Raw genomic sequence first — 27,246 nt, forward strand, 5'->3', positions numbered from 1 at the left:
AAGGCGCGGAACAGGCATACAGCATTAACTTTATGTTCGCAGGCTGCACCATTTAGCTAGGAAACATGAGAAGGGTGCGATATTCAGATTCCCGGGCACAGTATCTCAGGCTTGGTGAATAAAGCACCGAGGCGACCGCGGTTCGTGTGGTTTGAGCTCAGGAACTTAGAACGGGAACATGTGAGCAGGGAATGGGAAACTGGGAACAGGATTTTACACTAGAGAGAGACGCAGGAGGGGCGCTGAACAGGTAAAAATTTGTTCTGTGGTAAGAGTGTGTTCCTAGGTGTGGCTTTCGGATGACTATCAGTAAGCTTTTATTTACAAGAAGCCTACTTCCTGAATTTACCGGTTTATCACTCAATAGAACTGATTAAATAGTGGTACCAGGGCTTCGTCGTGCGTTACTCTTGATTGGAATGTATATTTTTTGTTCTTTACTTGCTGTTTTGCAGCCAATTATAAGGAATAATCTAAAAAAATAAAAAGTCAAATTAATGGGATGCAATAAACTGAATACAGTAGACTTTATTTGTGGGTATATATTCTGCATTCGGCTACTTCTTAAAAACATCCTTTGAAACATAGGCTCCGAAGATAGCCTATCAAAATAAACCTTTTTGGGGACATTGTAATGTCCAAAAACGATCTTGTTTTGAAGTTAGAATGTCGCACAGCACATAGCTTCGTATGCATGCAGGTTAAATTCATAATAGAGTTTGGACGTCTTGTTTATATTTTTAAAAAATTAAATCACACATATTCAAGCGTGATGAAAGCCTACATTGTTCTTCAAAATAAACTACGCCTATATAGCTTACTATCTACGGTGTTATATAGCCTATTTAAGCGCGTGCTCTTCATATCTGACGCTTCCTACCGAGAAAAGTGCTAACGAGTAAAAAAAAAACGAAAAAAAAAAAAACCCCGAAACAATACTAATTAAAGTAATATATTTCTATGGCTACGAGTACAGTAGCCTATATTGTACTTTTTTTTTATGAACACAATATTCCAATTTGTCCAGAAATTTTATTTCCATATATTCGTGTTTGCGTGTTGTGTAGATCGATATGATTTTGTTAAGACTGTCCAGGCACACTGCAATGTTTTAGTATTGGCATAATATAATATTGTTTTCCTCATAGTTCATTGGGGTGTCTAAATTATAGCCATCTGTAAGGTGAAAACATGACTGTAAGCATTTGGTAATTACAGGGTATAAAACACTTTCCCTTATGTTTTTACAGGAAAATTACCAGGACTTACTGTTGCAGTCGCAATCAGTAGTAAAGAAATTCCCGGAAACATCTGCAAATAGAAGATATTAACGGAATACAGAACCAAAGATGAACACAATTGTGTTTAACAAACTGAGTAATCAAGTCCTTTTTGAAGAAAAGGCGAAAGAAGTTGAACGGAGCAGCCGAAATTATTTAGAAGTAATTGATGGACAGCATCCAGACTTACTCTCAAGCAATCAGACAATCAAAGACAACTCTGCCTCCAGGCATAGAAGATCTGGGTATGTATACAATTCGATTTTTTGCTTAGGCATACGCAAATAAAAACGTGGCTGAGTGGTTGTAAAAATACAAATAAAAACTAATGGTGTGTGTCTTTGGAGTATTTATCGTATTTTGGTAAATACTAAAGTTAATTTATGCCATTCATACCTGAAAATTCGAAAAATATCAGAAATATGTAGTGCATTTACAAATTGTACTCCAATTGGTCGCAAGTTGCCTTTCCCCGGGTAAATTGTGGAGAAATGCGTAATTGTGCATCTGGTGCGATTCTTTCATGTCCATATATGCCGCGTTTTGTTCACATTTTGCTACAGAGTATTTTGTCGGAATATTGTATCACGTATTGTTATACATAATTATGTTAGCTATGCACTTACGAGTGACACGATATTTTCAAATATTATTAGTTGGATTTAATATGAACATATGTGCTACTATAGACTACAATATTGGTATTAGTGCTTTACAGTGTGGAACACATTTTTAAGGCATTTAGTTATGATATTTAGATGTGTATAAAGCTATTGCTTGTTCGATGTATTGCTCATAACGCCTTGTTTGGTATAAAACAAATATTAAATTTAACAGCATGTGTGGTCCAGTCAATTGGGTCTTTTTTATAAACTGAATAAAGAGGATCGTGTCATCAGTTATTTTTCCTCCATTGGAACTCACGAGCCTGTAGCTCGTGGCCTCAGCTGCCGGGGGGTGTTTACACTTGACAGGCATTTTATTTGCAGACAGTACAGTAGTCCGTTATAGTACTCCAAGATGTAAACCAGCATCAGATCTAACGACATGCCGAATGAAATAAAAGTCAACTTAAGTAAACATTCTACACACTGACAGAGTTTAAGTCTGAGTTATTGAACTGCTTTGTGTGTGTAAAAAGAGACAGAAAGATAACACAATTGCCGCAAGGTGCCGCGTCATGGGGAGTATCATTACTAATAAAGAATATTAAATATAAATACGAGGTGTGTGTCGCCAAAACTCAGTACAGGGAGTAAAATGTTCTTTAGGTTGTTCCTACAGATCTAGATTACAAGGAAAATATTTGTAGAACATGAACCTCAGGCAGACTTGAGGTTGGAAGGAAATATGTTACATCTGCAGCGGAGTTTAGAAGATAAAACGATGTTATCACAGCTCCACACTGACATCTACAGGTTCAACAAAAACACTCACAGAAGCGGATTTAATTTCTATTGATTGAATACAGTGAAACCACGGAATTCCCAAGTATGTGTTGAGACTGCCGACATTATGGATTTTTCTTTAAAATGCACAACCCGCAAATTACCGAGTGTAAAAATAGGACGACTTGAAGCATTTGGCAAGTAAAGCTGAACAACAGACCCGCGCGTTGCTTTGAGAGACATGTAAGGAGGGTGTAAGAAAACATTTGACGGGCTATTATTTGTTAAAATGTGATGTTTATTACGGCTAGACTAGTATGGACTGAAATCAAGTTACCACTGCTGCCTGCGTATGCGCATTCATTCTTTTCAGAGAACTAATTATAGGGCCTACATCATTTTGATTTACACATGCAGTACATGTACGCTCACCATTTATTTATTTTACTGATTTGTCCTAAAACGACAACATGCTCTAAATACGATGCTGGTCTTTTTGAAAATGCCATAAAAGCACCACGATGTAATTAACTGATGTTAGCTTATGGGCATCTCAAGATGAACACCTGACATTGGTAGTTTTGTTGCGCATGACTTGAAATACAAATTGGTCTACACATTGCACATAGGCTATATAAATTCCGTAACTTTGATTGATTGATAACAAAATTGATTCCAACTGCAACTTATACTGGAATATAGGACTGCGCGTGACGGTTTGGTGGGTTTTGGGGAGCTCTTTCAACTCTTGCCCGCATGAAAACAACTTGCGCGAATATAGAAAATAGGAGCTGAGTGCCTTTAGTGTGTATTTAATCTAGTAATCATACGCATCGCCGTTATTTTATTTATACACATTTTAGCTAGCCTATTTACTCCAGTACCATATTACTTCTTACTTTCCTACATTCCTACAACCTAAACCTAATTTAACTAGGCAAGACAACACCTGCGTTACGTTAGCCTATTTCTGACATAAAACGAATGTTTGATTTTCTTTCTTTTGCATAGTCGAGCAGTATATTACTGAAGTGTGCAGGATTGTGTTTTATAATTAGCACTGGAATTCAGCGATAGTACGCTACTGGACTATACCAATAATTGTCATATTTACGCCATGATACGTATTTGTTAGTACAACAATGTACATGTATCTATTCTGCCATACTACTACATGGCGTGGCCACCAATGTTATTGCAATTCAGTTGTTAAACATCGAATGCATGTACAGCGGCAGAAAGAGTAAAAGTCATTCGCAGCTGTCCTGATGCTTTCAAAAGTGTGACGGAATGTTCGCTTTCTCGCGCGTAGGTCCCGGCAGAACGGAGGAAAGGTGCGACATAAGCGGCAGGCACTTCAGGACATGGCCCGGCCTCTGAAGCAATGGCTATATAAACACAGGGACAATCCTTACCCCACAAAAACGGAGAAAATCTTGCTCGCCCTAGGCTCCCAGATGACATTGGTCCAGGTAAGATGAAGAGTATTTTATGAATAAACGGAATTAATACCTATGCGCTGATTTCTAATTCAAGCATGTAATGTGTCAGCAAAGGAGAAAAAACCTTGAACTTTTTATTGTTGTCTTAACATTTCCATTGTTGCCTTTACATATACAACTTATTTAATGGGAGGCGCCCAAAGTTATTGCTATTATTAAATTAATCATTAACGTTATGGATAGTATTGTATTTCCATAATTTAAACATTCTGGAAATGCAGTAGAAATTAAATGCTCATTCATTTTATTTATTTACAATATTAAAGAAAAATATTTTTACAGTTGTGACTGTGTAAATGAAAAAAGTGGAGTTTGGTGTTAACATTAATATTCATATAAAAAGGTGAAAGGTGAAGTGTAGTTGCAGTGTAATCAGTATTATTTATTTGCTGTCTGTTATCAGAGGGAGTGCAGACATCCATAGACACTCACAAAACAGGGAGTGATGATAGTAGTTGGAAATATAGAATGCAATTTAAAAGTGAGTGAGTGTGTGTGCGCATGTGTGTGTGTGTTTTATAGAGGGAGGATGAATGTATTTCATTGTTGTACGATAACAGAAAAAAAATATGAGTTTGAGGACAGCAATTCCATTGAAAAATATGTATTAATGATCAAGCTGTCGCAGTTTGGACATGAAATTCCTTGTTTTCTGCGTTGACAAAGGAACTTAATCTGCAAAATGAATGGGCTTGATCACAAATGAACAGTTTTCAATGTCATTTTCATTTTCTTTTTAACACACACACACACAAACACACTCACACACACACACACGCACACTCACGCACACACACACACATACACATACACACACACACGCACACATACTCACTCACCCACACACACACACACACACACACATATATATGCGGTAGAAGGTTACATTTTCTTTGAATTGGTGACGGACACCAGACAGGAATAGCGGAGTAGAGGCAGGCTTCTGCCCGTTCTCTGCTGGGTAAGTGGGGCTCAGGACGCCCGCCCGGCAGTGGCTGCAGACCCGGCCTGTACAGGGCCCTCAGACTGGAGAGGAGCTGTCATCTCTATTTGTGGAGCTGCCTCGAGAGCTTCTAATCTCCCCTTAATATGGTGTCTAATAAAGCAGTTGCTTTTTCCGAGCGTCAGCAAGTCGCAGCGGAATGTGTCGAGTGCTGAATCCTGGGGTCTTTGCTCCTCGCCGTCTGGCCCCGGCATGCGATTGCACACCCGGCCCGGTTCACAGGGAGCGGCCCCCTGCCGCGTGGGCAGCGGTTTGATCCCTGTCGGCGAAGGCGGTGCGGTGTAAAAAGTGCTGCGACCCTGTGTGCCATCTCCACGGACACGAACACTGCCCATGTGGTGGCAAATCTCTCGCCATGGATAATGACGCCACTTTCAAAGCTGCATGCAGGCCTTCCCGTTGTGTTCTCTGACTCTGTTAGGCTCTGAACGTGTGGACCTTTCAGAAGTATGTGGGACTTAGCTGGTTAGCTTGGAAACATTATATTTTAAATAGATCAAAATCCAAAGTAAGTATTGTAGCTTAAGGGCATCCAGCCCTTCATAACTGGCTAGAAGTCTATTGAGCGTGAAAAGTTATTCTAGTACAACATCTAATGGTTTCTATTCCATGTGAAATGGAGAACCCTGAGCTGAAAATCATTTTATTGCCTAAAAATGCCCTGCATGGAAAAAGTGTGTCATTAGACTCACGCAGCACTGTCCAGAATAAGCATACACACCCAGATCAAAGGCTGGGAGTTAATGAAACTTTACATTTGTAAAATTACCATGAGGCATTTATCCTCTTTGTTCATTTAGCTGGACTGGCTCAGTGCCAGATCTGCTAAGAATGTTGGATTTTCAACAATAAACACAGAAACAATAATACTACATAATGAATAAAATAAATTTCAGTGAGTGCCATTCTAATATTATTGTGGCTGGGGTTTCTTTTCTGTTTACTTGTGTTAATTAAAATTATGTTTGTAAAAAGTAATGTTCTCTCTCTCCCCCTCTCTCTCTCTCTCTCTCTCTCCCTCTCTCTCTCTCTCTCTCTCTCTCTCTCTCTCTCTCTCTCTCTCTCTCTCTCTCTCTCTCTCTCTCTCAGGTATCTAACTGGTTTGCGAATGCCAGGCGGCGGCTGAAGAACACGGTCAGGCAGCCAGACCTCAGCTGGGCCCTGCGGATCAAGCTCTATAACAAATACGTGCAGGGGAACGCTGAGAGGCTGAGCGTGAGCAGTGAGGACACGTGCTCAGAAGGTACTGCACACTGAACTGCAGAAACTGAAACCACACCTACAGAACATAAGAGAACGGGAAAGAGAGGCCCTGCCGCTGAAAGGTAGCGCACTGTGGGTGTGAGACGTGTAAAAAGGGAGACGCGCTGCCACACAAGCGCGCGGATGATAGTACTGTCATTAGCACACCCTCAGGGGATGAAGGCTGAGCACAGGGGCAGAGTCTGGCTTACAGCCTGCAGATGTTTCAGGCTCATATTTATTGCAGTCTTTATAGTAAACTGCGTGTTACACTTACACGTACATTCACACATTCACACACGCATACATGCACACACACACATACACATACACACGTATACACACACACAAACACACACACACACACACTGCATGCTCCGTGCTGCGATGCGGTACTACACCGAGTGCCATAATTAGATCCGTCAGGAGAAAATACACATACTGTGGGTTAGGGAAGAATGCTCAGTATTTGCCTGTTGCTTTTCGTCCTCACTGTTACAGCCACTGAGTGTGTGTGTGTGTGTTTTTGTATGCTTAGTATTTGCCTGTTGATTTTCGTCCTAAATATTACAGACACTGGGTGTGTGTGTGTGTGTGTTGTGTGTGTGGGTGTGTGTTGGTGTGCGTGTGTGAGTGTGTATGTTTGTATGTGTGTAGGTGTGCACACATATGTATGCATACCTGTGCATGTGTGCAGGTGTCTATGTGTGCACACGTACGTGCGTGTGTATGTGTGTGTGTGTTTATGTGGGTTATAGTGTGTGTATGTCCTTCCCTAATGAATACGCTGGCAGCTCGACACCCTCAGTCTGCTCCCAGCATGGCCTCTGTGACCTGGGAGTGTGAATCTCTTATGGGGACATAGGCACGAGACAGCTTAGCAAAGTTTATTTTGTTTCTGGCTGGCACAAGGCCTGAACTATTATTTTTATTGATTGTCTTAGCAAAAGGCCCTCATCCAAGGCAACATACTGTAGAGCACATTGCCTGCATTTAACATCCATTTACACGAGCTGGATATTTACCGAAGGAATTCAGATGAACTGCTTTGCTCAAGGGCACAATGGCTGGGCCATAATTTCTGAGTCTGCCACTTCCTGTCCAGTTGCCTAACCGCTGCACCACACTGCTGACTTTTTAAATGTAACCTGAAAGTTTACCTCCCTAAAGGACAGGCAGTACGCTTTGGTACCACACATATCTGCTGCCTGATGTTGGGGGGCTGGGGGAATGGATCCATGTGTTTCTGATATGTGGAAGCTGTAATTATAAGTTGGCCTTGACTTAATCAGAACTCAGACGTACCCAAATTATCCAATTACAGAGCTGGCACTGACAGCACCTCGAACATAGTTCTCTTGATTTCTCCTCCCCCTCCCGAGGATATCTGATTTTCAGCACCATTTTTTATCCTCAGCGCTTTCTGTCAGCAAGTGCGGCCAGCATTCTAGCTCAGCCCAAGTGCTTACTGGCAATTATTTTGTTTTTACAAAGAATAACAGATACATACTTTTGATGGAAAGAGAAAGAAACTGGCATGGGTTACAGTTCTATAAAGAGCTTTGAGCTGATGCTATGAAGTGGAACTGCGGTCGGGAGTATGGTAGAGTAGCCCCGTGTAATACGGCCTAAAACTGTATATTTTTTTATTTTGGTTGATAAAGATAATTGTCGCAATATTTGAAGAGGATTTTCAGCTCAGGACTGAATGTGAGATATTAGGGCTGAAGATGAAGAAATCAGAGGGTTCATTGATGGCTTAAATTTTAAATTGTTTTTATTTTAAACAGAATCAACCTTTCATTCATATATCTACGTATAGCTTGTTTTATAAATAGGAACACCTAAGATACACAATGTTTTTTAAATATGCTCTCATGTTGTCGCTAAAAATCATTTAGTTTAAAACCAATAATTAGCTGTAATCTGGATCTCATTAGAAATGACTTTTTTTTCATCCTGTCTGTAGTTGACAGCTGCTTGTAAAAAAAAAAATTCTTAACTTGCTTTATCAAAAACAAAAATATTACAAACTGTATGTTAATGTCATAAAAAATGTAGCCAATGTGTGTCAGTTACGGAGAAACGGGAAACAGTCGACTTAGAAAAGTGCTGGAAGGACACGGAGCGACCAGCGAGTTCAAAGCAAGCTTAGGGGTTCTTGTGGTGTCGTAAAGGACATCAGCAAGGGAACGTTGAAATGGGAGCAGCAGTTTCCGGAGGTGCAGGCAGCTCCTGGCTACCTTAGACTGCTTCTTGTACTGAATAAATATTCTGAGAAACACATTCCAGTGTTTTATTGTGGACGTACACGTGAAGGTACCAAGGATTTCTTTCATTATAGCGCTCACTCTGAAGCTCGCTTCCAACAACTGCCTTGTCCTTGGAGGCTACACAGACTCTGTCGCTTGCAGATTTGTTCAGCTTGGTGTCTTTCTTTATCAATGTTGAGTGTGTTCGTCAACAATGTGCAAGCTGTTGCATAGGCCTATTCCTGCGGTGTGATTGGCTGTCCGTGTTGCATTTCTTTGCAGGCAAGCTACGTGATGGTGTAGGTTGAGGAAAACGAGCACAGCTGGATGCAGAATAATGAATATTGAAAGTAACTCGATAGTTTTCGCTATTGTGCAAAACTTTGCCACAAGAATTATCAAGATCTTTGTGTTGCCCAGGCCTGTGGTTCGAACTTACAGCTTGTTGTTTTTTTTCCCCCTCCTGTTTCCCCCACTGTCGCCCCCCCCCCCCCCCGCGACCCCCCCACCAAATGCAGATGGAGAGAACCCCACGCACACCCAGACGGGCGCGGTCGAGTTCAGCAAGCCCATGTACCAAAGCGTCATCAAGAAGGAGGGCGCGGTCATGGGGGCGGGGCTGAGAGCCGACGCCGCGCTGGGAGAGGATTACGTCTCTCCGCCCAAGTACAAGAGCAGCTTGCTACACCGGTACCTCAACGACTCGCTGCGCCACGTCATGGCCTCCAACGCCGTCCTGGACGCGCGCAAGAGGAACCACTCAGGGTCTTTCAGCTCCAACGAGTACGACGACGAGCTGCTCTCCCCGTCCTCCTCCGAGACGGAGGCCAACTTCGTCTACCGAGCCGGTAAGGGGCCCGCAGTCCACACATTCCGTCTCCCTGGAGATTTGCAGGTTTGCGTCCCCCTCACTCACCTCCCCCCCCCACCCCCCCTCGTCCCCCCCACCACCACCACATTTGGGCTTATTTCTGTCATCGTCCCCGCTGTTTAAAAATCCAGCCTCCCAGCGGCTCTCTTTCCGTAGCGTCTTTTTTATTTTCTGTTTTTTTTTGCGGCTACACGGCTTCTCTGGCGGAATGCGAGACTCTTCCCGCGCGCGGTGCGGGAGAGGAAAGGAGAACTTTTTTCATTAGGAGGTTTCGCGAGTCTCGCCTCCTCTCTCTCTCTCTCAGATGGAGGAGGCAGGAATTCGCCTCATTCCCCTCACAATGGGGGGGGGGGTGGGGGCCGACGGCGGAGTCACAACACCGGGAGCGGAGCGTGCTTTAACACGCCGGCAGCCGCGCGCGGCCCCTTTGATGCCCACACGCAGAGCCGCTGAAACGGAGCGGTGTGCGGCCTCGGGTGCTGACTCGGGGACGCAGGGCGTAGACGAGGGCCGCGCTGCTGTTTCAACAGCGGCTGTCTGTGTGCCGAGTGGGAAAGAGTATGTTCTCATGTCCTCGTGTCACTATCTTGTTGGGCGTCTTCTTGTGTTCTTTTCCCATAACTTCTTTGAGAAAACAACATTGTGAACATACTATGGTTGTACTGAACACTCTTCAGTTGATATAAATATACATTTGATAGTCATTTATCCTCTTGTATCAAACATCTATGTTTTCATAATGCCTACTGTATGGTGGTTTCCAGTATGTGGGCTGTCGGAGTTCATCTTTGTTTAAGGTTCATAGTTGGATAGCCTGTGACCATGGAAGGGTTTATGAGCAGGAATATGATATTGTGTCTCATGTCTATTCTGGCTGTGAAGGTCAGTTTGTGCTCCCTTAAACCTATCGGCATGTCCCAGCAGTGGTCTTCTCACGGACGTATAAACTTGAGTCACCGCTCAGAAAAGGGGCATGTAGAAACGAGGGCTTCACATTTTGGGAAGTCCGAACCTTGTGCTGTACCATATGGAGAAACTAAAGCGGTTCCCTGTGGGATGCGGCTCTCCACTGCCCCCAGTGGGCTCACTTCACACCTGTTTACCCAGATTATCCTAATTATCTGCACTTTGTCTGCGGAGACTGTTCTTCTAGGGCCCAATTTATTCCTGCTCTCTTTGCTGCCGTGGAGATAGGCAGATTAGACCCTCTCTGGGAGCAAGCATTATGGGTAATGGTTATTCTGTGCGTCACTATGTGAAGCCTGAGCGTGCTGTACACAACGTTCTGAAAGTCATGGGTTCCCTGGGTAGTTCTCATGAACACCTGCTAACTAGTCACTGCCTAAACACGTGTGGGGAGAAACAATTTTATGAACTGTGAGTGTGTGTGTGTGTGTGCGTGTGCGTGTGCGTGTGAGTGTGAGTGTGAGTGTGTGTATGTGTGTGTGTGTGTGTGTGTGTGTGTGTGTGTATGTGAGTGTGTGTGTGTGTGCGTGTGAGTGTGTGTGTGTGTGTGTGAGTGTGTGTGTGTGTGTGTGTGAGTGTGTGTGTGTGTGTGTGTGAGTGTGAGTGTGTGTGTGTGTGTGCGTGCGTGTAGGTGTGCGTGTGAGTGTGAGTGTGTGTGCGTGTGAGTGTGAGTGTATGTGTGTGTGTGTGTGCGTGTGAGTGTGAGTGTGTGTGTGGGAGAGAGAGAGAAACATATTATTGAGGTAAAAAGAAACTTTAATCTTTAATTTGCATCATTTCCTCTTTAAATTTGTCTCTGGACCATTCCGAGATAGTTTTGCGGTGGAGAAAGTGCTGAGGTTTTTTTCGCCAGTCGCAGAAGGTCTGAGATTGCAGCCCTGCATCTCTCTGGTTTTGAGCAGGGACGCACGCGGGCGGCGCTCCGGCCCCCTGGCACCGGCGGTTTGAGTCAGAGTGCCTCTGCCCGCGCCGCGGCTTTCCGCTGAGCTTAGCCTTACGCTAGCGGGACGGCCGGCCGCGGCTAAAAGGCCCCGCCTCCGCTGCAGCGTGCGTACAGGCACGGCGGGGCGAGGTGGGCTTCGCCTCTCTCCGACGCTCCAGCGGAAATCCTGGGGCCTTCGACGAAACAAAAAAAAGCCCCGTAGGAGCGTTTCACTGAGAACGCGGAGAAACGAGGAAGAGCCCCATCACTCATGCCAGGGAGCTTATGCCAAATGACCCTTTAATGGGATATTAAAAGCCAGGAATCTCTCTGTGTTTATTTCCCCTTCTTTCGCTGCGTGGGATTCCCTCCCTTTTGATATGATGCACATCATAATTTTCCTGAGTGTTGTGTAATATTGTCCAGGGAAAAATTTTGTTGATGGATTGAATTCATTTTTGTTTGTTTTGCTGGCCCTTTCAACACAGTGCACTTTGGGAGATTTTTATTGAACTACACAGTGAGTGGTTCTTTGTAAATACTACGTTATTCCATTGAAATCTGAAAATGTAATTGCTTGTCCAATAGTTTTTTCCCACGTATTATAACACAACCCATGAATGGATTTGAAATTCTTTCTTTCAAAGAATTGCTGGGCATGCAGGCCCTGTGTTAACAGTTCCTTTTTAAAATGCTGTTTATTTGCGGCATTTAGAAAGGTATCCTGTGCCTCTTTGGAGCAGGTTTCTTGCCCAAGAGGTCACTGGATGCGTTTCAGTGTGATGCTCACTTGTAATTTATGGCATTACAGTGACTTGTTTTAAATGCAGGCCACATTTAACACATAGTTGAGTCTGAAGTATGTTAAATGAAAACAGTAGTGTTTGAATAGGCTAGGGAGACTCGTAAGAGCCATTCAAATTAGGTCACAGCTGGTGCCAGACAGTTATTGAATCCTGGAGAATTGTACACTGTTTAAAAAGTGCTTAAAAACCATCTCCCTAAATGGAAACATTTTATACAAACCACGTCCGGCCCATAGCTGGTTAGAACCAACAAGGCATCCGTGCTGTGTTCATACAGTTTTTTATGTTTCAGATATAAGGAGATTTTAGAGAGTTTTAGAAGGTGGGAGTGCCATCCAAGTAATCCCAAACGTGCTAATTATTCATGCAATATTTGAGAGTGGCCTCTCAGTGCTGACAGTGATGCCCACACTGTTCCAGAACATTTCACCTCACTGGTCTTGAGCAAATCCTGTTTGGCCTGGATGAGTTATTGAAGCACTAGGTGTTGTCAGAATGGAAACAAAAATAGAATGAATTGTTGCCTCATTAATCCCTCGGTTTTATGAGGGATAAGAAGGCCATTGAGTTGCTGTATAAAGATGGTTACTGAAATTCATTGGATATGTGGACCATTGTTCTCACCTTATATCTGAAATGAGACCACTTCACTCATCTTGTAAAATCAGATTTTTTTACAGAGTAACAATACATTAAGTAACAGCAGGAAGCTGGCGAGAGAGAGCTAAATCACTTGAACCCTTTTTGCAGCGTTTTGGTTGCTGTGTGAAACAAATACTCATCCAGCCAGGAGGATACTTTTTTCAATTCCATGGTGACAGTGTGCAGATTGTGAGACTAATGGATGTGAAATATCAACAGGGAGTCTTAGGGAAGCCAGTGTAAGAACTTGCTGTGTTTTCCGCACGTCTGTTAAATGAGGAAAAATAAAACAACAGCTCCAGATACACCGCAGGGCCAAGATTTTTTCAGTCCAGATTCAAGTTTTTGTAAACTTGAGTGGTAATTCATCATGAAGCAGATTATCAGAATTTTTTAAGTCTGTAGTCAGGCTGTTGGGAAAGGAAAGCAGGAATAGCTCTGCAGAATAAACAGAAGCTTCCGGGCAGTGAACATAGCACCCGGTGACTCAGGGGACACTGGTAGCCGGCATATTTTGTGTTCGAAACCCGAAGCCCAAAGACAAGGCAGGAAGCGAAGCCGGTGACTGCCACTAGACCACAGCGCTGTGAGAACCAGCCTGAAAAAAGTGACCAGTCTGGGTTTTCAATTGTAACAGAAAAAAAACTCTCAGGAGAATTCATCCTGCACAGTTTTTAGCAGAAAGTGTGTATGCGTGTGTGTTTATGCGTTCAGGAAGGAAGCCGTCTGCAGTGTAAAATTTAGCGAGAGCGCGTTGACAGCGCGCCCACCCAACACATTCGTTGCAGGAGCGTTCCGTAGACTGCTCTCTCTGCCAATGTTGGATAGGGGTGAGATAAGCATTGCAGCTGAAACAGTTTGGCTGTGAACAGGCTGATTCCAAAACCGCCGATTGTAGGTCTTCTAATTTCACAGATATGCCATTGGTGGTTCAGACGATAGTTATGCACAACAGTGTAAACTGACAAACCCAACAAGCTGTGTTGACTTGCGGTGGGAGAGATCTTTCCTTTCAAAGCAAAGAATTGGCTTTAATGAGTAATGCAATTCCCTTGGCTGGTCATTTTTAGAAATAGTCGGTGTCAAGGCTGGCGAGGTGTTCAAACGCATATAGAAAAAGCTAATGGGCCCCATTATGAATAACAGCTGCACTGGATAAGACCCTCACCCACCCACCCCCACCCTTCCCATCTCCTTCCCATCCATGGCCTTTGATTTTTTGTTGCTCACATTTCAAATTCCATTTGAAAATTGCATCATGATCAATTTCACTACATAGAAAGATTTGTCTCTGTAGGATTCAGAAGAAACAAAAACAAACAAACAAAAGAAAAAAAAGCATATCACTGAAGTACTGTCGTGGTCTTGTGACCTGGAATGTTCTTGGTTTAACTTTGTTCTAGAAGCTATCGTAGGCCACAGTTGGTTGGTCTGGACAGGTCTGGTGAGGTCTGTCAGAGCTTCAGGGCTGTACCATGTGATTACCACATAATGGAGCTAACTGAACTACAGCACAAACGTATCATTTTGGTTATCACTCCAGACTATTTTTGTCCAGAAAAAAAGTCTCTAAGTTAAATCCCCCTTCTTCTTCATTTACTGCAAAGAAAACATAAAATATCTAGTTATTTCTTTGGAAGATCGGAGACACATAATATGGATTTTTCCGTGAAAGATTATTGCTTGTACCCCAGCTGTGTAATAGTTTTGCCATCAGTAGTTTTGCCTTGGCACACATCATCGGAGATACTGTTGCATTATTAATACCTCCTCAATGATTGTACACTGGTTCCTTACTGGTCACATTTTGTGTGCTTTCCTGCTATAAAGATCTTATTTATTAATATAGAGCCAGTAGAAAAAAGGTTACATATTTAAATCTTTTTGACATACTACTGGTATCTTGGATGGCAGAAATATGTTGCGGTGAAAATATTTTCAAAAGTAATATTTATTTTATTTTTATTGAATGTCCCTTTTAGTGTAGTTTTCAGCATAGCACACAGTAAAACGTTCAGTGTTACATCAACTCGTACAGAGTTCAACTGGACTCATGTGTACTGTGTTAAGAGTTGTACCCTAATTAACACAGGGTATTTTTCTGTGTTGAATATATGGTTCTTGATATTAAGACCAAAAACGCATGTCCCTTACAGGGGACAAAAATGAATTGCCAGTTCTTAGGAGATTTCTGCTCTCAACTCAGATCCTAGGAACATAGTCTTGTGATAACGAAATACGTGCCAAGCATCTGTGGCAGAAGTGTATAAAGCTCTGTTCTGCTAATCTCGTTTGAGGCCCGGTTCACTTCTGAGAAGTCCTGGTGTTACACACGGTCTGGCAGGACCAAACCCGAAACAGCGCATCGTGAGCCTACAACTTATTTACTTTTTCATTCCGAACACTTCAGCCGAGAGCAGCCCTGTCATTATGCTGATTCGTAAGGGGTGATTAGATAGTGTTTACTGCTTCTCGTGAAGAATGAGGCCGCGCTGTCTGAATCGGTGAAAGGACGTTTAAACAGGGAAGGCGGTCTTATCTTTGTGCCTGCAACAAATGCAGCTGTGTTTTTATGAAAGTTTTTTTTTGTGTGAAATTGATGTGATGTAGATGAGGGTGTTGCTTTTGTCTGCGCTTAAAATTTGAATTCTGAATAGGATAAAGCAATAGTCTAAAAATGACACTTTTTTAAGACTTGAGAATGTTCAGTGAAGGGAGAAAAAGAGAGTGTTTGGGGTTGAATTTACATGGAAATTTTTACGGCAGGGGAACCAGTTGGTAGGTGTAATCTCGCTCCAGTCAGATTAAAACAGCACAGAGCCCGTAAGAGATTGCCAGGAGTTGCAGTTTCAAAACTTTCCATTTTGGTTTGAATGTCAGTGAATCTTGACCCCAGCTGTTATGGCTTTTACTTATAAGAAAAATGTAAAGCTAATTCTAGGATACAATCATAGTCATTTGAGTAACTGCTTTCATAGTTTTTGCTCTGTGAAATGAAAACCAGAAACCTCAGAGTGGAAAAAACAATTAGGAAGTCTAAGGGGAGATTGCCGTTGGTGTTATGTGGTATTGTGTACCGTGTATTGGTTTGCTGGGTATAAATACGGACGTATGGTGTTATGCATGGTACAACCTGCATCGGGTGCCGTCTTGTTTCAAAGCACAGTTATTGACGTTTTGCTTGCTGGATTGTGTTAAAAGCGGTGTGGTTCTTCCAGAGAAGCGAACCGCTCCATAAAAAATAAACGTTTCCCTGTTTTGTCTTCCAGACGTTTGAATGTGTTCTTCAGCCGTGGAGAGACAGCAGCCCTCTCTGACAGTAATGGTGTGATTCAGCGGTCTTTGGCGCTGAGCTGCACTGCAGAGATGTGGAATGTTGGGGAGGGGCTGGCGCTGTAGAGGCTGGTCAGGAATGATTTGTCTCCTTGGCGAGGTGACGCAAAGACCACGGAGGTGCCAAGCCATCCTTAACTTTATTCACAGACTCCCTTTGACATTATAAAATGCCACAGGCCATTTGTGTGGGGGAAAACAGAATCTCTGGTGCCCTCATTTCTGCCCGGAGCCCTCGTTTCCTTGTGATGTCACAGAGCCCACATTTGTTTATGATGTAATAGAATCTTGTTTATGATATCATAGAGACACAGTGGGTGGGGTTCAGGGAATTTTGGCTGAAGCAAGGCTTCTCCAATACCTTATGAAAATGTCGCTTTCAACAAAATTTTCATTACTGGAAACACACATACAGCAGCTGTCAAAATTATTATTTGTTTCACTCCACCATGTAGTCAGTTTAACAGCGAGGAACACTGTTGATGAACCAACCAGCGAGATTAAAATCTTATTTTATTTCAATAAAGTGAGCCAGTAGAGACAATGGTAATGAACTTACTTGGAAATGAAATCAATTGAGAAACTATAACAGGGTCTGGTTTGTGTTCTCCACACTTCATTTGTTTAGGCCATCCTTAAAAAGTTATGAGCTGCTATATACAGTAAGCTAACAGGAGGTATCGTTGTATTTGGGCTGTGACGTTGAATTGTGTCTCCAGACAGTTTCTGCCACATGCATTGCCGTGTTGATGCGCTTCCATGACATATAGCAAGCTGTTGTCACACTGGGCCTCCAAATTAATCCTGATATTGTTATAAAATCCCGATAGACCTTCAGTTAAATTTGTTCATGCTTAAAGGGGTACACTGAAAGACCAGGTTAAACCCTATATGACTGGACCTAACAGTGTTTCCTCTAGGATTCTTTTCAGCAGCGGGGGAAAGGGTTTTGTTGTGCCTGGGTGGTGCGCACGTGCCGCCGGCGTCAGAGTGAATATCAATAGGTCATTTAAAAATATGCAAATTGATGTCAAATTCCATTCATTTATATGGGGTGGTCGATACAGGTCCCCTTAGCAACCAAAAGCTAGCGCTGGGCCACCTCTGACTTATTTGCCGGCACTGAAAAAAATTGCGAAAGTACTGAAAAAATAACCACTGGAGAATAACTAGGTCATTTTTTCCTACATAACTAGGTACAGGTTGTTAGCGATATTTCGCCTATTTCATGTATCTGTTTACATTACCTAGCTAACGTTAGATGGAACATTATTTCACGATATATTACGCTGTTGCGGTCCAGCCAAAAACTGTTTAACCAATAATTTTAGTCTTGTCACAAGACTTAGATGGAAAATCCTAGCTTGTTTAAATTGACTGTTTGCTTGACAAGTGAAGTTTACTTACCCCATTGGCAAATCTTGAAATTAGTCAAACTAACTCACGTCAATGGCAATGTTTTTGTCTTATTTAGCGAAAAAAGCTATATTGTAAGTCAAATTAATTTTGTCAGAATGTGAAGCTATAATACTTGTGAAGTTGAACTTTTTTTTTTTGCATTGTGGTGGTTGCACTGATTCATCTATTCTGATACCAGAGCCCCCCCGCCCTTTAACCCCCACCTCTCCAGCATAGAGTTTCTGTGGAAAGGACCGGACAGACAAGAAAGCATTTTGTAGTCCAGTTACTTTATACTTCTTTGGAACGTCCAAAGCTGTAGTGATTGCAGCCTCAGTGATTGCCCTGTCTGTGTAGTTTGTGTATTTGTGCAGATTTACAGAGGCATATGCTTGTCTTCTGTTTTAATTCAATGCAGCCTTAAATCTTGCATACAGGACAATGTGTTTATTGTAATCCGTTGCTAACAACAACAACTATAGCCGCACATGATAATTTCTTCTCAGGCAGGTGCATTTATTTGTCTTCAATTTGTTGGCTTGCTTTTTTTTTCAGTGGTTGGTTTAGTCGTTTTCGCCTGCCGGTTTCCTCTGTTTTATGTCAGGATGTAGACTGAGTGAGCCTTGGGTATGGGTTTTTCCTCATAACAGCAACAAGAAAATTACAAATCATCATAGGCAGTTTTTCCCGTGGTGGAAAAAGAAAAATGAAACTGAAGTGTGACAGAACTGTATGGGTGAAATGGATAGACATTCAGTAGCAAAAGAAAACAAAACAAAAAAAAAAATAGCCCCGCTATGATTTATTAATGATTTATAGTTTCTTTGGCCTAGGCTTTGTTTTAAAGAATCCCAGTTTTCGATGTTTTAGGCAGGGCAGAGTTGGAAATTGTATTAGCGCTCTGAGGTTGCCTTCCAATTTTCTGTCCGTGGCTCCCCAAGCCATGGTTTGTCCTGGCTGGTCCGGGCTCTCTGGAGAGAGCCGAACCGCGCGGCCACGCCCCGCTGTCAGGTCTGCGTACCCCCAGACAAGGCCTCAGGCGGTCCCAGCTTTAAGGAAACTCCGCTTCACCCAGCTGGTGCAGAGCGGATGCCCACCATGGAGAACAAAGCAGCCATCCCCAAAAATGTTCTGGCTGCTCGGCTACAACCACTACAGCATGAAACGTTCAGTGTTAAATAAACTCTTACAGACTACATATGGTCCCTTTTGTTAGAGTTAGAGCTATCTAACAGAGTATCTGTTAGAGTTAAATTAACACCGAACAATTCACTGTGTAGAAGCAATCTTCTCCAGGGTTAGCTTTAATGTAGTCTGGCACACAGATATCTGGTTCTGAAAACTTTTATTTTCTTTCTTTTTTTAAATACTCGAAACAACAGGCATCGTTACTGATGTGTCTGTGATATGACAATCGCAAGCATATGAAAGTGATTCGGCGTTTGTAAGATTTTGATCAAACCTTCCCCACTGCCATGTCTGCCTGTGCAGCAGCAGTGATGCGCATTAAAGCTGTTTTTGTTAGCGTACTGTTACACTGGCTAACTCCAGCATAACCCATTACATGGAGAGACGTAGAAGCTAAACTGAAGCAGAACGACGGGGGCAGGGGCAGGGGGGGGGGATATTGTAATAATTTCAAGGCTGTAAATGGCCCGTGAAGCTGTGGAACAAATGATTGTAGTCTTGACATACAACAGATATAGCTTTTCTTCGCATAACTAAGAAAGAAACATAATTGCATTTGTTTTGGCCGGTCTGCCTGAGAGCGGTCAGCCTTAAACACCTTGCTGTGTTTAGTCTCCCGGGGCGGGAGACGGCCGCCGCAGATAGCCGCGCGAGGGCCGCGCGGGGGCCTGCGCCAGAACGGCGCGCTGAGGGAGGGGTCCCCAGCCGCGGTGTTGTAACACGCCGCACTCTTTCTGTGAACCGGCCTTAAAAAAAAAAAAAATTTTTTTTTAAAGGAGCCGGCCGCTCGGCGGGTTTAAATTGCTCCGGGATGATAAATGAGAAACAACAGGAGATTTCACAATCAGGACTCGCGCTGGCCTTCATAAGGTTGGATAATGTCCGCTGTCAGTCTGGGTCATGGCACGTGAGGACGTTTTTTTCCTGAAAAACAGCCGAAAGAAGCGGAGACACTTTGAATTATTAGGTGCTGCTAGCGCTTAAAGATAAAAAGAGTCTGGATCAGAGTCACGCTGAGGGGGTGGAGGTGGTGGTGAGGGGAGAGGGGAGGTGGAGGAAGATTAGATTTTGGAAAGTGAACTGCTCGAGATGAATAGAGAGAGACTTGGAGTTGAAAAAAAGGAGGAAGGGGGTGTCACTGTAATGGAGTGACCTGGAGGCACACAGTTGCTGTGATGGCATTAATGTTGTTAACAGGCCTGTGCATTTAAGCTTGTACCTCAGGCTATTACTTGTGGGGGGAGTTGACATTCTAATTGTGAGAAAAACGTATTCCCAGCGCAAGATAAGACAGAATGTAAAGTTATTAGTAGTGGTGGTGGCAAGAATCTGCTGGGACTGTCAGCAAGGGGGCTGGTAGACGCAAACAAACGTTTCATGAGGGAATATCCATCCCCCCATAAATGATCGGTTGTGAGGCTGGAGGACTCTGGAAAGCCGGTCATGGTAACGCAGAGCAGATGCAGCCCATCCGATGGAAACAGCAGCCCAGCGCACGTACCGAAAGCAGAGCAGCGGGAATCCATGCCAGTCTCAGTGAGTGGATGCAGCCAGGCCTCATCAAGGTGTTCGCTATTAGGTAAAGATTTAAAAAAGCAGTTCCACTACCATGCCAAAATGACATAAAACGAAATTTCGCTGGCAGCATCACCACATAGATTTCAGTCGACACCCTCCTCCCACGTTCTCCTCTTCCGCTTTAAAAGCTCAGCGGAGTCCCGCTTTTATTTATCTTTTGTTCATACGGAGGGCGTGCCAGTAAGATGTGCGAGCAGGAAATCCAGGTTCTCTCTTCATTTTATGGCTGACGGCGGTGCCAAGCCCGTGTCATCATCAGCGGGTAAACTCTCTGCTATCCCTGGACTCCCAGCAGCCTCCCCTCAGAAGAGGCTCCAGCCCTGGCGGAGCTCAGGGGGGGCCGACCGCAGGCTCCAGCCCCCGGCCTCTCGCCGGTCTCTTTCCCAAGCGTTAGCTCACGGGCTTCCTCCCCCTCAGGAGCCTACCTGAGCTTCGGCAGCGTTCTCCGCTGGTGCGCACACGCTTTCGGAGGGACAGTGAAGGATAAGCGGTGCGGGTTGGGGGATACTACTTTACCCAAATTACAGGCCAGTTTCACTCCTTAATGAGCCCGCAATTCTCCTCTCATGTTTCTCTTGTGAAAATAAAGTGCCGGTCTGGCCACCCACTAAACAGCGGTGGAGTGGAACTCTCTTACCATGAGATGCCCCTCTCGTCTTTGCTGAAATGAACGTCTCAGGAAATTTGTAGTATTTGTAGTTCCTTCACTGAGCAATCGCACTGGCATTTTTCACCATTAAGGCTCTCATTGGCCATGTTTTCTACATTGCAATCAACTATAAAAACAAAGAAATACATGTTGTTTAACAGAGGGAACTTGCAGACCGCATGTCTGGAATTTTTAATAATTAATCTTCATTGAACTTGGTACATTTGGTACATTTCAGAAGTCATTTTAAAAATTATTTTGCTGTTGTGCTTTCAGAGACTGTGGACCATGGATCAAGTAAATATGACAGGTGAGTGTGCTTTACGGATTCCTTCCACCTTATTCCAGAGCCGGTACCTGTTATTATTAATAACAATTGAGAACCTCGATCTCGAACTCTCTTCCTGTACAACCGCAGCGCGCCAAAGGAGAAGGCTCGAGGCAAAGACGAGACGTACTGGAAGGAAATCAACGCAGCCATGGCCTTGACCAACCTCGCCCATGGAAAGGACAGCGTATCAGGGACGACCAGCTGCATCATCCAGAAGTCCTCCCATATATCAGAAATAAAGACTGTCAAAGTACCCATGGTGCAGAAGTATTAGCCCTGCGGAGTCTCACCCGTGCAGCATTCCACTGAAGATCCCAGTGATTTAAGACCTTCAAAAAAAAAAAATCAATGGAGACTGAGCACTTGTTTTTTTTATTACAGGAAAGTATAGGGAAGAGAAAGTATTGTAAAGATGTTTTTGTAGTCTTAAACATTTATTGTGTTTGTTTTCATGCACATGCATTAAACAAGTGTTGATAATTTAGTTTGCTGTCAGCTGCAGTATTCCGAACGAGACACTTTTATATTTTTTAAGTTATTTGATAATTCTGACATTTTGTATTCCTAAATTTGTATTCTAATGTTGCCAAAGTGCCTTTTGAAGCAAAAATGAAAGAAAACAAATGCTAATAATACTGTCCATGATACATTGTGCTCTGAAATATAAGACTTTTCATTGTTTTTAGAAAGGCATATAAACCACAGTTTTTAAACTGTGTTATTTAAGAGACTGCTAAGATAATTATTCTGACTATTCTTTCCTTTTTCCCTCTGACAGTGCAAATGAGGGCCGGCTCTGAATTTGGGGTGGAGCTGACCTTAAATAACACCTACCACTCTTAAGCCACCGTATGGCAAACACACACACACACACACACACATGCGCAAACACACAGACGCACGCTGTGTCAAGGGTCTGATGCCATTGCACATGTTTTGTCTGCCTTCTCATTATGACTGTAAATGCAACACTGTTGTGTCTCACCCAGAGAAACAATGACCTGCCAACAATAACTGTGAACACACAGATATGCCAGCTCAGTCAGTGGACCTTTTGGTGTGAGTGGTTCAGAGGGAAAACTGATTGGGTAGCTTTACCGTGCCCATGGCCAATGGTTACTGACTTCCTCGCTGCCTTTTAACACCTTGTCCTTGGATTCTGTGTTCCAAGTCAAGGGACCTGGGGGTTTGGAGCTTTTGACCTTTCGCCTCAAAAGCTCAGACATGTTTTTGCAAATGCATGTATACAGGTCTTCAGGTTTGTCATGATTTATTTTCATACTTTCCAGTAAAAGACCAGCTTTTTAAACCAGCTGAGGTCATAACCGAAAAGGGAGGTTCTTTATTTGTGTTATCATTCTGTGTTTATATTAATAATTCTGCCTTTGCATATGGTTCTGTTCAAACCAAGATACTTAAAATGCTTTTTTTTCAAGACAAGTTCACCAGCCTTTTTGATCCACTTTCTCCTGTCAGATGTTTAAAATTACATTCAAATTGTTGTTTACAAGAAGCTGGAGACGGGCCTATGTGTTTGACTTTTTTGTTTCTTTTTTAAATCACGTGTTTCAGTATTATTTCTCTGTCAGTGAGCAAGTGTTCAACGGTTTGTTTCTGTCAGTTTGTTTTTGTCAGTTGCTCTGTTATATTGAATGTTTTTTCTTTTTTCCATACCACATTAACTATTGTTCTCTGTATGTTTTACACAATGGATTTTCCATACAATCGTATAAAGTATGTGAATATGTTATACTCTTAGTTGCAATGAATCCCCAGTATTGAACTGAGAGAAGATCGAGCATGACTGTATGAGCAAACAGTAGTTGGCTCTTCTTGCTGATGAAAGTTATGTGTATCTTGAAGGTACTGTTAGTCGGTCAAAGTGCACAATTCATAGTTGTTTTGTGCAGTTGGGCCCTGTTTTGACTAACTACATGCAGTGGTCAAGCGGCCATAAGCGTTTTGACATGGAAAAGCTGCAGTTACTTTAAGATGTTCACCTATTGTGAATTAACGAAACACTACGGTCTGCTTTTTTCCGTCCTGTGCTAGTGTTCAGTTGCAGACCCGTTGAGCCAGTATTGAGAAGTTTGGGTGGAAAAGCCCCATGTGTTAGACGTATTCATATGCATACCCCGTAAGGTCTGCTACTTTAACATGCCTGTGAAAGTAAAAAAGAAAGACTGTGGTCAGCCCAGGAGCTGTTTGCTCATGCGGTGCTGTGCTCCACATGTGTTTTACATACCCATGATCCTCTGAGGAAGGCTGTAGGGCACCGCTGGGCACAGTGTATGGTTCTAATACCTTTGATAAGTTTGTGGAAACCACCTTTCACCTCACATGGAATCTGACTGTCAGAGAGGTGTCAAAGAATAGAGAGGCCATTGTAAGTGGGACCCAGCAGAACATGCGTGTAACTGTATACAGTCCGGTGCTGTACTCCGCTCGAATGAACACGGACAATAGCTAAAACCGCAAAGCATTTACTTACAGTTACTGTTCGTACTTTAGAAAACATGTAAATTATTAAGGACTGTATAAAAAAGGAAAAACCTAGAAACTAGTGAAAATAGTCTGGTGTTTGTTAATTTTTTTTCCCATTTGTTAAATTATATAATTTTTTTGCCATTTTTGTTAGAGACTGGATGTTTATCCAATGACCAAATGCATAATATCACATCATAATGTTTGATTTGCTTTTACTTAAAAGTGTTTAAAAAAAAAAAACTATTGCTATTTCTCCTGGGAAATGAATAAACATTTTAAAATATTTTATGCTAGTGCCTTGGTTTGTTCTATTTAATTTAATAACATAATGTTATATTTTATATGCAGATAATGTATAAAGAAGGAGCAACCTTAGAATAGTGAAAGTTTATTCAGGAGAAGTAATCAGGAAAGAACACACTTGACTGAAACCAGTAGTCGATGCACTTAACTGCTGCCTTCTGTCAGCATCCAGTATTATCTACAGTTTTAAAAGGAAAAACATAATTTTTCCCAGTATGTGTTTAATTCAAATCCTTCTCCAATAAAAGGCCCTATTCATTACTATGGCTATTTTCGCAAGTGCATTAAAAACAACTATTGCTGCTGTTATCTTCAAACCCTCAAACATATCCATTTCCCATAGCCCTTTATCTTGATGGATCATGATTGATTACTTTAAACCTGCAGGGATAGGGACGCTAACCCGTCTTTGATCATAAATGTCAACATTGCTGCAGATACATAGTGTCGCCATCACCGAGCAACCTCAACAGCTGATTGTGATCCACTGAAATCACATACACTTCAGCCCTTCTCCTCATTTCAGAAATGCCATGTTACAGCCTAGTTTTCCTGATGAATAATTCATCCCCCCTTCCCCCCACGGTACACAGCATAATCAGAAAACACAATGCTAGAATTCATCCGTTGGGTTCACACCAAGTTCACAAAAAAGAATGCTATGGCACCTGAACAACTGCCTTCATTTGAATGTAAGTTCACTGCAGGCAATTTATTTTTTTATTTATTTATTGCAAATACTGGAATGCTTAAAATCACTGGGGAAAGAAATGTATGCTTTGAAGACATTTTTTTCATTTTGCTTATTTTAAGCAAATTTGGTCATTTAGACCCCCAACATGAGGCTATATCTGTGACTGCAGGGCACGGAGGAGTCAGTCTTCCTTGATACACTAAGTTAAAACAACACTGTTTCCAAATCTAATTTGGCTTAGAGAGCACCTATGGCCGTATGCAATTCTGAAACAACATGATGAATGCTTAAAGTAAGCCACATTTTTATCAAAATAGATTATATATTTGGAGTACACATCTTGTAAAAAATCTGAAGTATGTGGACCTTTGGAACAACAATGTTAATGCCTCTAGTCTAAACAAACCAAATTTGCACACATGCACTTGGAGTGTCCTTATGCTCTGGCAGAGCTGGCTCTAGGGTTTTGGTGGTCCTAAACAAGAATGCTGTTGTGGCCCCAAAGTGCTCCAACATAAATCACTAAAACACATTATTTTAAAAAAAAACTTGAATTGTGTGACCTTGGAAGCGTGTGGCCCTAAATGACTCCATAGACTGTGCCAGCAGCCAGCACTGTCTTTGTCCTCCAGGCTTCCATTTTGAATGCCTGCTCCCTCAATTTTGATTTTTAATGATTCTACCACAGGGCCGTTGCCCAAATTCAAGCTGAAGCTGTGCACTGAGGACAACACTTTTGCGCACACTGCTTCATGGCTTCCAGTAAACTCAACTCAATTCTCAACAAATTTGAATTTATAACAAAATGACAGGAAGTGACACAAAATATCCCTCCTGCCCTGTGTGCGTATCTGACAGTCAGCACTAATCAAGCACGTAGATTTTAAGGGTCAATAGTTCAACAGGACGCGTGAATCACCAGTTTTCAGGAAGAATTTAAGATGCACCCAGCACAAAGAAACAACAAACCGTGACACATCCCCAAAATCATTTTATTCCAGGGATCTTGACTCTGGTTCTGATTTTCTTTTTTATCAGATAGACCCGGCAAAGTCCTACTGAGTAATATTTTCCATTCAAACACAAACATGCTGAAAGATTTTGAAAAAAAAGCATCGGGGACCTCTGCTGTTATCTAGATGCAGGAGAAGGACAAGCTCAGATGCTCGCTTGGCAAATTACTTGACACACTCCAGAACAGTTTTTTTTCCACCCTGGAGTCTAAGCTGCCGTCCGACAAAACCAGGAGGACTGAAACCAAAGAACGAAGAAAGCATCTGAGTGAAAGGTAAAGCATTTCCTATCTGATGAAGAAATATGACTACCCGACCATGTTGAAGTAATTAGTTACAGTAAAATTTCAACAACACATTTATTACAACAAATCCAGTTTACTATGTGCATGCCACACTCAGACACCCAGAAGTTTGTTGGGCACACAATATGAAATTATCATCTAAGATTAGGCCACTGTAGTGAAGTTAATTTAAGAGTAACCCCGACTCTGTCTTAATTCCCATTCCCTGGAAAGCTGCAATATTGGACCAAACCAGATGTCAACATGACTTAAAATTATCATAAGACATCAGATTACTGGATGACAAGATATTAAGTTATTTATCTTCCTACCTGTACTGGCCCTGGTGTAAACAGAGCTCAGGAGCTTTCTGAATCAGGGACTGGTTTAGATGAATGGTACACATATGCTGTAATGAAATAAAAGTGATGTGTTTGTACTGTGCTCTTCCCCTTAGTCCCCAAGTGAATGTTTAATCATCGCAGAAATGTACTAGCTGCTACCTACATACATCACAGGAAACAATCTTGTGCATTCAGAGAAATTAAATTAAGACGAGCTTTAAACATTATGCAATTCTTAGTTTCTGTAGCCATGTACAATTTTCACTACAGTACAAAATGAGCAAGGGTTTTGTTTTCTTTCCCCCAGACTATTTCCATTAAACCTTTAATAAGTAAAGTACCAGAAACATTTTTAAACAGTTTTTTTCTCTCCACATGCATGCAGCAGTACCTCTATTGTTTGCATCAGACAGAAGGGGTTTATTTTGTTGTATTAAGTTTCTTAATGGATTATCTCCCAAAGATCTTTTGTTTTGGTTTCAGACAGAGATGAATGTTGGCTTTGTTTGGAATTTTATTATTGTATTAAAGCCACAGATGTTTAACTCTTTTTCTGTTTTCAATTCTAATGCAGGGAAATAACTTGTTTCAGAGCCTGCCTTTTAGTAAGCTAAACCTAAGGCAGTAAAAAATATTTCCTGTCTTCATTTCGTATAATAAACTTCCAAGAAACCAACATAAATTTGAAAAATAAGAAAGATACTTTGAATAAACTGTGAAGAAACCACATGAAAACGCCTTGGTTGGCCAAAGGATGATACATTGATCCA

At 42.3% G+C, this 27,246-nt stretch overlaps 1 protein-coding gene across 1 annotated transcript; it reads left to right on the forward strand.

Annotated features, from left to right (window-relative positions):
* Positions 1 to 24,126, forward strand: mkxa (mohawk homeobox a). The gene is made up of 7 exons (XM_035412824.1): positions 1 to 250; positions 1,251 to 1,525; positions 3,981 to 4,140; positions 6,263 to 6,416; positions 9,186 to 9,515; positions 21,297 to 21,330; positions 21,439 to 24,126. Exons 2-7 carry the CDS (start codon positions 1,350 to 1,352, stop codon positions 21,623 to 21,625), a joined length of 1,041 nt encoding a protein of 346 aa, XP_035268715.1. The 5' UTR covers positions 1 to 250; positions 1,251 to 1,349; the 3' UTR covers positions 21,626 to 24,126.
* The last annotated feature ends 3,120 nt before the right edge of the window (positions 24,127 to 27,246 follow it).

Source organism: Anguilla anguilla, chromosome 4 (genome assembly GCF_013347855.1).
Source record: "Anguilla anguilla isolate fAngAng1 chromosome 4, fAngAng1.pri, whole genome shotgun sequence".
NCBI lineage: Eukaryota > Metazoa > Chordata > Actinopteri > Anguilliformes > Anguillidae > Anguilla > Anguilla anguilla.